General features: G+C 42.1%; 1 protein-coding gene across 2 annotated transcripts; it reads right to left on the reverse strand.

Annotated features, from left to right (window-relative positions):
- Nucleotides 1–3,149: 3,149 nt before the first annotated feature.
- GID8 (GID complex subunit 8 homolog) lies at nt 3,150–10,953 on the reverse strand. 2 transcript variants are annotated; one of them, XM_041122716.1, is made up of 6 exons: nt 10,835–10,876; nt 9,851–9,941; nt 9,454–9,583; nt 8,063–8,259; nt 7,350–7,547; nt 3,150–7,018 (listed from the first exon to the last, which is right to left on the reverse strand). In XM_041122716.1, the coding sequence occupies exons 3-6, from the start codon at nt 9,569–9,571 to the stop codon at nt 6,845–6,847; spliced, it is 687 nt and encodes a 228-aa protein (XP_040978650.1). In that variant the 5' UTR covers nt 9,572–9,583; nt 9,851–9,941; nt 10,835–10,876; the 3' UTR covers nt 3,150–6,844. The 2 variants fall into 2 exon arrangements, with proteins under 2 accessions (XP_040978650.1, XP_029865723.1); XM_030009863.1 differs by lacking the exon at nt 9,851–9,941 and having other exon boundaries at nt 10,835–10,953.
- Nucleotides 10,954–11,417: the final 464 nt, after the last annotated feature.

Below are 11,417 nucleotides of genomic sequence, written 5' to 3' on the forward strand. Positions count from 1 at the left end.
CAATTTGGGGGGGGTTTCCTCTCTTTTTCTTTTTTTTTTTTTTTTAATTATTTTTTCCTCTTCCTCCGGTAAATACTCACACCCCCCGTGGGTAAAACCGAGGGGGGTTAACAGCGGGGGCCAAGCAGGGTCCGTCCTCTCCCCCCAGATACCTGGGAAGCGCAACACTCCTTGCGCTGTTGGCAAGACAGCTCCCTGCCCCTCCAGCTTTCCGGCAGAAAAGTCTCTGCCTCTGTTTTTTAAGGATTAGAACCGAATACGATATTCCCATCCAGGGAATTTAAGGAAAAATGAAATAGGAATCTGTATTGTTACAGCTTGATTTCTCTGTCAGATAGAGCTGTTGCCTTGCTGTAAGTTATCCGAGAGAGATCATCAGATGGCGAGACAGTCCCCTGCCCCTCCAGCTTTCCGGCAGAAAAGTCTCTGCCTCTGCTTTTTAAGGATCACAACAGAATACAATATTCCCATCCAAAGAATTTAAGGAAAAATGAAATAGGAATCCGTATTGTTACAGCTTGATTTAACTCTGTCAGATAGAGCTGTTGCCTTGCCGTAAGTTATCTGAGAGAGATAATCAGACTCCTTTACGGAAACAGATAATTAAAACGGTGGTTATCTCGGTCCAAAACAAGAGGACTCGTGACTCACTTCAGGAATATGAATAAGCAGGTGCAGGAGCTTTGTTAAGACATCATTCAGGTGATTCTGTGGCTTGGATGCAGGCATGGCAAAACTGCAGGGCAGCAAAGGATGGAGGAGCTCTGGCACAGCCCAACCAAGGTCGTACGCTGCCCTTGGGAAAGGTTTCAAAAGCTTCTGGGCTGCACCAAAAAAGTACAGGGCGCAGGTGCAGGCACCTCCCAGCTGCTACTCCTGCAGCCAGCAACCTGTAAATGCTCATTAAAATTAAGTCTGTAGCAGACTAATGTTTAGCTAACTCACCCATTCTTCTAGCATGAATACTTTGCAGGTCCCCGAAGAGTAGTTAGCTACTTAAATCAAGAGGGTTAACAGTATTATTGAGCTGAACTTTAAGAGACTGAAATAGCAAAAAGGTTCCTCACACACCATAAAGACAACTCCAGAAGAAGGAGGTCACCAGGGCTGACAAAAGCAAAAATCGTAAAATCATACTTTGTCCTTTGCTTCAGCATTTCTTCCTCAGAGGAACGAGATCTACCCCAAAAGGCCTGTGGCATAGCCACGCACGGTCGCGCAGTCCTGCTACCAACAGAGAAAACAAACACAACAAGCTTTGGTACAAGTGGAAACTGAGGGGAACCATGTGTAGTAACCACAGGGCTTAGCCTTCATCCAGTTTTAGGCTTTCCTCCCTTCATTTGGACAGGAGACTGGAAACTGGAAACTATAAAGTACATACTCTGCTACTGTGCCCGTTTCCAGAAGAGGGAGCCAAGTCGTGGTAAAATGCAGCCAAAAATCAAAACCATTGTTCAATGTTTTTTTTTTTAAATAGTGTGTAAGTTTGGATTAAGCTAATTTGAGGCAGGAGGGGAGATGAGTTACAGAAGTGTAACTACAGAAGTGAAATGCATGTAATAAGCTCAGAAAAAGAACTGAAGAGGTCTTGGGCACGGTACAGTCATCACAGATACAGAAAACTTAACTCATACCCGTGTATGAGTTAGTATTACGTTAAGTCTCACTGCTGTGGGATACAAGCACTACCAACACAGACACTGCAACAGTGGCTACTAACTTACTAAAATTATGATTCAATTTGGAAATCAAGCACATCGCACAAAGTTTTCTTTATTTGTTGTACTCTTCAGTTCCTCTCCTTTATTGCTCAGTACTACCTCTTCAATTAATAGCTGCTTTGACTAATTTGCCTCTCGCGTATGAAGCTAGTTTCACTGTCAAAACCAGCTGCAGTTAAAAAAAAGTGTTTGAGCGTAACATCCATCACACGCACATAAATAAGTTTAAAAAGTAAAAACATGGCCATCGTTCCTTTTACTGCTGCATAATTTTCTGGAAGCAAACCTCCCACCGAGCTGACTAAATGGCAAATGGAATCAGTTCAGAAGACAGGGGCTGACTAAAGAAAATAATCTTATGCAAGAACACAATCTCCTTTATTTTTTCCTGTGTTCAGCTTAATCTGTCAAAAGATTAAACCAAACAAAAGATTATTGGGTTATTATTTGGGGTGAGATTTACTATCATTGAAGTTTATCCACACAATGGTTGTATTACTTGAAGATTTTACAAAGTTAAGCACCCATTGCGACCAGATCCTGAAGGGGTGTGAAAGGAGAAATAGGCTCACACATTCCATAAAGGACAACTGTCTCCTGAAAGGCCAGTCCAACTGCAGCTTGAACGCTCCCTGCTAACCAAGAGCAGTTTCAATGCAACTTGTCCAGTCTGAAGAAAACGCATGTGGTTCCTAGGGCTAAATAATGCAACTTTGCAAAATTGCTGCAGACAGCAATATGCTGAGAAATAAGGAAATGCTCAGAAAAGTTGACAAATTGAGACTGTCTTCAAATGAATAGCAACTCCCATGCAGAAATTCAGCCAGCTGGGTGTAAGGTAGCTGCATATCGTTGGAATCCCCATTTAACATGAAGAGCATGACAGAGAATGCACAGGGCTTTCTGGTTCTGAGGTGCCTGAACGCATCAACGTGCAGCCCACCGGTAGTTTGGCCAATCTTGTCCTTAATTTAATCACCCGAAGGCAGGAGCGGAGAGGAAAGGAATAAAAATAGTTTCTAGCACCTCAACGTGTCTATTGAGAAATACAAATGCTTTTGAGGGTGCTGTTCATAAAGCTTTGTGTTTTGCCTCTGCACAGCTGAGCACATAAAGCAAACTAGCTGACGAGCAGGGTGGGGGGACATTGTTGTTCACGCAACAGCTATAAACCCTACTCGTCCCTTTTCGTTAAGAACACTATAGCAGAAACAAACACTGACCAGCGACATTGCTTCTGGATGGAAGAGAGACCTACAGTGCAGGTCCAAACCCATCTCAACTTGCTGTAGCCTAAAGGCAGATTTAGGGAAATATATGACTCCATATGCTTTTATATTCTTTGAGGTAACTATCTCAAGGATGCTTTCAGCTGCTTTTGACAGCAGGAGGCCCCGTTACCCGTGAAGATAAGACACAGAGGGATCACGCTCCAACTCAATTTAATAAGCTTCGTAACGAACTTGGACAGAAAGTGGTTTGAAATAAGTCGAGCAACACTCATCTACTAGTCAAGGATTTTTTTAAGTAATGCTTTTAAGCTTATACTCAAGCATACAAAGCATAAATTTTACAAATTAAAAACAATAAAATCATCCTAGAATAATGTAATGGCTTCCCCTATATGTACAAGGAGTGGAAAGGAGACAGAACTCTTTCCAGGTAATTTCACATATCTTAAATGCTACATAAGTGCTCTCCACATTCATTTCCATTTTTCTTTTAATGTGGGTGGAAGGAGCTGAAAGTGTTTCAATGAAATCATCTTAAAGAGAAAGAGGTACTTCACCTGGTTTCAAGCTCTGTATGTTTGCCTCTTCAAAAGTCTTGAGAGGAAATGCTTTACTTAAAATTCTGCTGTTAGTTTCTGTGCAGCAGCCTCTGTTTTTCCAGCTATATAAAATTAAAACAGTTCAGTAAGTATTTCTCAGAAAGTACCACTAGTACTTCATCCTCATGGAAACCTGTTATCCCCCACCCTTCACAAATGACTCCATTGTACAACAGAAGCAACCACAGTTTAGCTTAGATTTGACAGGCAGAAAAGAAACATGGTAAAAGCAAAGACAACAGTTATTAGCGAGGTGATAGGTTTTGGAAAAGGAGAGAGAGATCTGTAGCCTAATCAAAACACACTTGATATACAGCCTTTCTGCAGAGGCATGTAAGACAGGGTATTTTGCAACCCAACTTCTTCATGTCCATAGCATTAATGAAAAAAATCTTGCTTTCAACAAAGGAAAGGCTGGGGGAGGAATGAGTGTAGTGTACCACGTTTAATTACCAGATTTGTCTGCCACCATTGAGTTTGGAACAAATCTTCCTAGAAAAGTTATTTTCGTATTGTTCTAAATTAAGGGGAACAAAATATGTATTTTTACACTAAAGCAAACTGATCAAAGTGGCATTTAATAGTATTTGTTAAAGTGGTTATCTAACAAAAATGGGTTAACAAAATCCCATTCATTAGTAGTCACCAAATAAGACACTTCTCATGCATATGACAAAAGTTCATTCGTGTACTGAGACGTCTGTTTACTGTGTACAATATTTCCATAAATTATATGTTTCACAGCCCCTACCATTCAAGAATATTTCAAACAGATTATATATTATATTTGTATATGCAAACTATTTTATATACACTAATATAAAGATCCTTAGAAGTACCAATATCACTACCTTTATGCTTTCTCTAAAATGCATAGCTTTCGAATATTTTCTTGCAGTTACCAAAAACTTTACAGATTAAAGCTGCTTATCAATGTGGCATGTTCATAAAACCAAAGTGAAATAGTTCTACACTAATTTTATATTAAACCCCTTAAAAAACATGTTTATTTTTTAATGGAAAAAAAATAACCAAGCTAGTGAAAATTCAAGTAATCTATGCTCAATCTTTGCCCAAATACTATATGAAATTAATGTAGCGTTCTAGAAGTACAGTGAACTTCTCAACCAGGACTGTAATACTGCATTTCTCATGGAGAAAAATGCTAGTCATGCCACAAAAACGCACCACTTTCCACTTCATCCGGGAGAAGCTTCAGATGAGATTTAACAATGCAAGTCTCAGAACAGAGGAAAAGCTGATCAGTTATATATGAAGAAATTAGAGCTATTCCAGTTTTGTTTCTCTAGTTTGTTATTAAACAAAGTTACATTAACCATACAGTTTCTCACAAACTAAAAGTTATACATGGTTTTCAGACATCAACCGACTGGAAAAAGCCCCCAAAAAACACACACAAAAAAACCCCAAACCCAAAAACCCAACCCCCCCCCAAAAAAAAAAAAAAAACCCAAAAAACCCCAAACCCACAACTGTTAAAAGTTTGGTGTTAGAATAACCAGCCTGGGTGAAGGAAAGCCAGACGACTGTTGTAGTTGGGGGGGGCTACTGATAGCTTGTTTGTTAAGACCTCCATACCACAAATGCCTCAAAGTGGAGAACAGAATGATCAGTAATAAATGGGAACAAATAATTTTGTTATATCCATCATCTAGCTTAACCTTGGCGCTCCGCATCTCTAATAGCTGCTTAACAAACTACGGTTTCCCCCCACAAAAAATAGCTACACAAGTAAACAGTGTTCACAGTAATGCAATCAGTAACAGGTTTTGTTAGTTTCCGTAAGTCAGGTGTATCTGCAAAGCTTTATACAGTTTAATGCGTAAGTATTCCAGTAAAATTAAGTGAAAACTAAGTTTCATTCTACAGGGTAATATCTACCATACAAGACTAGATTATGTACAGTATGGGACTGGTGTGACAACTGCCAGTTTCATGATGTTAAGCTATTTCACCCATCAGCTCGGTCTTTGTTCAGCAAATCTGTAATAACTTGATGTACGGACCTAAAACTCTAGAGATCGATTTGGCGAGATTAGTGCTTACTACCACTGGATATATACCAGTGTACAGTGCTGCAAAATTGAGTCGACCAGAACATCCCATACCCAGAAGATTACAATTTGTTGACTTGAAAGTCTGGACTTCACATGTAAAACATTAAAACTATAATCCTAACTAGAGTGAGGACAGTGAGTAAACAAATACAGGTGAAGATGAACTGCATCTCTTCAGAAAGGTATGGAAGAATTGAGAAAATGGAATTTCTGTTTTTAGACAGCCCTGCTCTGCTCAGCTCAAGGCTAAAAACAACCCAAGTAGCTCTAAAACTACAATTCTTATTCAGCAAGCATGAAGGCAGATCCTGCACAAGATGATGCATCAGAGGCTTCAACGAGCATCTCTCCCCTCCACTTAATTTCCTAACACAAGCATGTCCTTCAGCTTACAAACATCCAGTGGCCTTCAAAGCTTTAGTAGCCTGCTGGAATCACTGCAGTGTCTACAGCTGCAAATTTATTATAGGGGGGAAAGGCCCCTGTTAACAAAAACCCTCAAATGCCTCTGGGGGCCATTTTGGTCATTTATGAAAATTAAGAAAAAACTTATTTCCAACAATACTCCTCCTGAAAAGATGGGTCACTGATCCGTTATGAACATAGCTCTCACCATATAAAGCACCAAAAAGTCAGAAACAAGGAAAAAAAAAAAAAAAAAAAAAATCAGTCCTTAAATTATGATTTACAAGTTTGTACACTATTTCCTAAGCAAAAGGTTGACCTTACTGCAAAGTTTATAGATGAAAACTTGACCAGTTACTTTTAAGGGGAATGTATATCTGGCTATAACTTAAAGGTAGAAAATATTCACTGTTCTATATACACATTTCAAACAGGAGACAGTTAAACTTAACTGAATAGTTGCCAATATAACTCCGTATCGACTCACTGGCCACTAAACTAGGCATCAGTAGCCAATTAGAAAGCTTGAGTTCTGTACTTTTAAAAATGCTATGTTTCCTGTCCTGTTTTAATTGTTTTTTAAAAATGTATTATAGTGCATAGCCTAAGTCAGACTTTCAAAGAGATACAGCGCCTTTCAATGCAGTTTTTGCAGCATTTAAAAGGGACTTTTCTCCCTTCAAATTAGATGTTCATTGAAAAATCTGAATTGAGTGCTGTACTGTAGTAAAAATATTTCAGTCACAGACTGATATAAATGTATACTGTGCAGTACTAAGATTGTTTGATGTCCATCTGCACACATTTTACTTGGGTTCTTCAATCGTCCCCTTGCTGAGGTCTGTCATTTTGGGATATTTCACTTTCTTCTGGTCCAGCTCATTCTGAGCCCACAGTAGTAGTTTCAGTAATTTTGCCAACTTGGGTGTCGATTCACGATTTTCATAGTCTAGAACAGCTTGATTAACCTCACTCCATACCTGGAAAAGAAATACTGGAGTTCAGTAATAGTTTTCATATGATTAACACCGCTAATGTCACACAGACATTGAAAAGATCACACCTAGTGTACTAGTTCCTCAGAAAGTTGTCAGGACAAAGCTCCATAGACTATGAGCCTGGAGAAAACAAGGAAGAGAGCCAAGTAGTTGAATACAGTAACACCAGTTTTTTTTTAATCTTGTTTAAGAAATACTTCTGTTCTTTTGCATACCACTATGTAAGTTTTTTCTAAACATTTCAAAAATATTTGGACATTATTTTCACCACATACGAATAGAAGACATCAATTTCCTTTTGAGAAAGGACTACCTTCTGTCGCTGCATCATGTTAAGCAAGTCTCCAAATGGTGATTCTTCGGGATTATCAAAGGCAAGCAAAGCCAGCGTACGCTCCATTTCTGTCAGACATTCCCTGCTCTCCTCGCCTTGTTCTGCTAATTGGGTCTGAGCGAATTCCAGAGCTGCTTCTGTCTCACGCTGCCGAATCAGTTCGATCAAATGCTGCTGCTATATATGAAAGACACAGCAATATTAGCTAAACAAATTAACAAATCTTCAGTATTTCAAGACTGTAATCTTCAGACATTAGTGTGTAATTTGAGACAAACGCTAATCCATAATTTGACAGTTTGAGGTCAATTCTTCTCAATGTGTGAGACAAGGAGCAGCACACTTGTCTACAAAAGCTACTGAAAAAGGTAACCTGACGCTTTTCAGTAACACGTTTTGAAAAGATGTGTTACTAAAGGAACTACTGGCAATTCAGTCTAACAGTAAATGGCAGTTGGTAAGTCACAGACCACTGCTGTTGTTACAAGTTTTCATGTTACTAATTGTGTATGATGGTTTCTGCACCACGCCACAAAGTTTCCTGTTGCTACAAAACGATGCCAAGAACAAACACTTGAAATTGCATCCATATTCAGTCACAAACCTCCCAACGTACTCCTAAAATCTGCACTACTTTTTCCAGTCTCTCAGCAACCTCTAAAACAAAGATAAAGTGTGCCACCTGTCCTTACCTGCAAATGAAAGTAAAGATATCTGTTTGTATCTAGCAATTCTGGATGGAGGCTGTTTATTAACGCAATGGCTTCTTGAATCTGTCCTTTCAATATCATTTCTCGAATTTTTATTCTTTCATCGAGAGTCTCTAAATCAACACTGGGTTCAATTCCAGACTCCATTCGAAATTTCTCTGCTGCTTCTTTAAAGCCCTCTGAAATAGAAATATTTTACCTATAAAATATATTTTGTGAAACACTTTAAAAAAAACCCATCAGCTTAAATGAAAAGACTTGAGTATTGCTTGTGCATTTTGGGCGTTTAAAGATTAAGTCCGAACTTCTAAAAAATTCTTCTCTATTTAAACAGGCATTTATCCAACAGGCATCTAACAGTACACGCTTAATTCATTCTTAACTCTTGTGGTCTCATTCTCTAAGGATGCATGCAACTTGTAATCCGCCACCTCTTAACTTGAAAGCTTGTTTTATACTTAGAGCAGTGTACTTATTCCAAAATGGGATTTTCAAAATCACATTTTCAAAATCTGGGTGGTTTTGCTTTTTCCTCCAGCCCCCAAATCTGCTTACACAGACCTAGCAGTTTTTACTGACAAGAAATAGAAAAAGAAAATTAATTTTGCTTTCTTGTACTAACGCTATATTTTTTTAAAGTTCTAACAGCTATTTTAAATCCTAAGTCACGCTTTCATATACACAAAAACAATTTACGCCACCCACTAAGATGCTCTTCCTTCCTCCCAGAGGCTTCACCTACACACCAATGTAAACAGGGGTGTAGATCGGATACGAATGCCTCCGCCCTAATATAGCTTACTGTGATGGTATGCATCATAATTGCTAGGGACGATTTCTGAGGGTTTTTGATTGTTCTAAGTATAAAATTAGGCTATACGCTGAAGGGGTTAATATTTTTGGTCTCAAACTATTTTGACAGCAGTGCCCTTTTAGAGTTTATCCTTCTAGCCAGTTAAAACTTGCTTCTGATAGTTGTTCTGTGCAACTTTCAGAGTGCTATTTAACAACTGCAATGTATCTTGAACTCTGTTTTAACGACACAAAAAAGGACATCATACAGAAGCGGGTCATGTTTGTTTACAGCATTCCAGAAAACACTTTCTTTTCTATATCTTTTAGCAGAAGCATTAAGGTTAATAAATGTCACTTCTATCGCATGATAACTACTCGGCCTCTGAATCTTAGCGAGTTTCCACTTAAGAGAACGCAAGAGCAGTTGTACATTGCTAAGAGAAGCCAACAGCAATCACAAAGTCCTCAAAGCCCTTAATTTCACTCCATCTAGTAGCATATTCTAGCCAAAACTGTCTGTCTCGATAAAATAAGTGACATACATTTAAGAGCCTCCTAACATTACTACTCATTTTCACCTGTAACAAGGTAGTTCATGATAAGGCGGTTCATGTCTGCTCTCTGGATATGCAAGTTATTAAGTTTTTCCATCCATTCATCTTTCGTGATTTCATCAGGTTTTTCTGCATAACTCATCCTGGACTCTTACTACAAGAAAAGAAAAGCATCTCATTTAACATGATTCAAGAAGAAGTAAGTTTAACGTGTGCAAGCACTGTGTTACTACCACCTTTATATCTTTTTTATGAGATCTTTTAAATTAATAATCCAAAAGAGACCCTTTTATCTCAAACCACAATTTTACATTTTCCTCCTCCTTGCTCCTGCACTCTTTCACATCTACTAGCCGGTCTCTAAAGCTGCTTTCATCAATCGTCAGAATAAAAAATTGAAACACCATCTTCTTGTACTTACTCTTAAATGCACTCCAAGTAAGTCTCGTTTGGAATTTATACAGGACTCACAGCATCACAGTGTGAAACAAATGAATCAAAGAGTTTGACAGCTAACCAGAAAAATTGTAACAAACGTTTAAAGCAATGCCTACGCAGACAATATTTGCTTCAAAGTTTTCACCAAAACTTAAGACGGAACAGCTCCATATATTGTACAGCTACAAAACTGCACATGATACGTTACCCAACGTACGACTAAGAGACTTATGCTAGCTTAGCTTCCCTGTCCCCAGAAGTACTCCTGTCAACGCTACTAAAATGTTATCTCCCAGTATTTTTCCCGGCAGTGGGTTGGTTTTTATTTTTTCAGATTCGTACGCCAAGCGCTTCGTTAAAGCCGGCATTTAACCATTTCTACCTTCAAGTCACGATCACAGGAGCAGCGAAAGGGGGAGGAGAGGCGGCAACAACAACAACAGCAGCAGCAACAGGCACCGCCACCCCTCTCGGGCAGACACGAGCGGCAGCGCGCCTTCTCAGCACCGGCCCACTTCCAGCCGCTTTTTCCTTCTCTGAACTACCGCCAAAACCACACCGCACCCGGGGTAAGTCGGACAGCGGGAGGCAGGATCAGCCCGGGGCCGGCTGAGGGGTCCATCGCTCCCCGGACCCGCATTCACGCCGCTCCCAACCACGCGGCGGGGGGGGGGGGCAATAGGGCTCCCGCCACTAAACGGGGCTGCGGCGGACCCGAACCCACCGGGGGACCCCGACCTTCACCCCGCCGCCCGCCACCGGCCCGCCGAGGCGCTGCCCGCCCCCCCCCGACCCGGCCCTCCCCGGGGCCCGGGCCACCCAAGCGCTCGGCCCCGCTCGCCGCAGGCCCAACGCCTCCCCACCACCCTCAGCGTTCGAAAGCCAGCCGACGCGCCGGGCCAGGGGAAGGACCCCGCCAGTCCCCGTCCCCCGAGGGAAAGGAGCGGACCCGCCGGCGCCATCTTACCGAGCGCGCCGCGGTGCCGGCTGCCGACGCACGAACGCGGGCCCCTTCCGCCGCCTCCGCCTAGGCCGCAGGCGCGCGGGTCTCGCGAGAGCCGTCCTCTCGGCCAATCAGCGCCCGGAGAGGGGCGAGAAAATGCAACCATAGAGTCGGCCCGCGGGACAGAGCGTACGTCTGGGCCGTGGAGGTATACGCCTCCGGTGGCGAGCTGGGACCATAGAGACGGCCGGGGACGGGCCTCAGTACCATAGAGATCGGGCGCGATCCCGCCAGGGCTACCCTAGAGCGGCGGCGGTGCGGGGCGAGCTTGGCGGCAAGATGGCGGCTCTGCCGCTTCGGGCAGCCGGTGGCAGCCGGTGGGATGGGGGTCACCGGAGTCAGCGGGGCCGCCGCGCCGAGCAGGATTGAGGGCCGGGTCTCGTTCCGTCCCTGCCTTCTCCCCCTCAGCCCCTCTTTGGCTCAAGGCCGCGGGGCAGGGCCCGTGCTGGCTCCGCCATGCCGCCTCCCTCAGCGGTCGCGACCACCTCAGCCCGGAGCTACCGCAGCGGCTCTCTGGCTCATCTCCCCTCCCTGACGCTTTAATGAC

Source organism: Aquila chrysaetos, chromosome 3 (assembly GCF_900496995.4).
Source record: "Aquila chrysaetos chrysaetos chromosome 3, bAquChr1.4, whole genome shotgun sequence".
In the NCBI taxonomy this organism is placed as follows: Eukaryota; Metazoa; Chordata; class Aves; order Accipitriformes; family Accipitridae; genus Aquila; species Aquila chrysaetos.

Bases quoted from the DNA above. Each gene is read 5' to 3' on its own strand.
- GID8 (XM_030009863.1), bottom strand. From the start codon at position 9,571: ATGAGTTATGCAGAAAAACCTGATGAAATCACGAAAGATGAATGGATG. The intron at 8,260-9,453 runs GTGAAAATGAGT...TTTCTATTTCAG, and splicing joins CATGAACTACCTTGTTACAG to AGGGCTTTAAAGAAGCAGCA. The intron at 7,548-8,062 runs GTAAGGACAGGT...TTTCATATATAG, and splicing joins ATCTTTACTTTCATTTGCAG to CAGCAGCATTTGATCGAACT.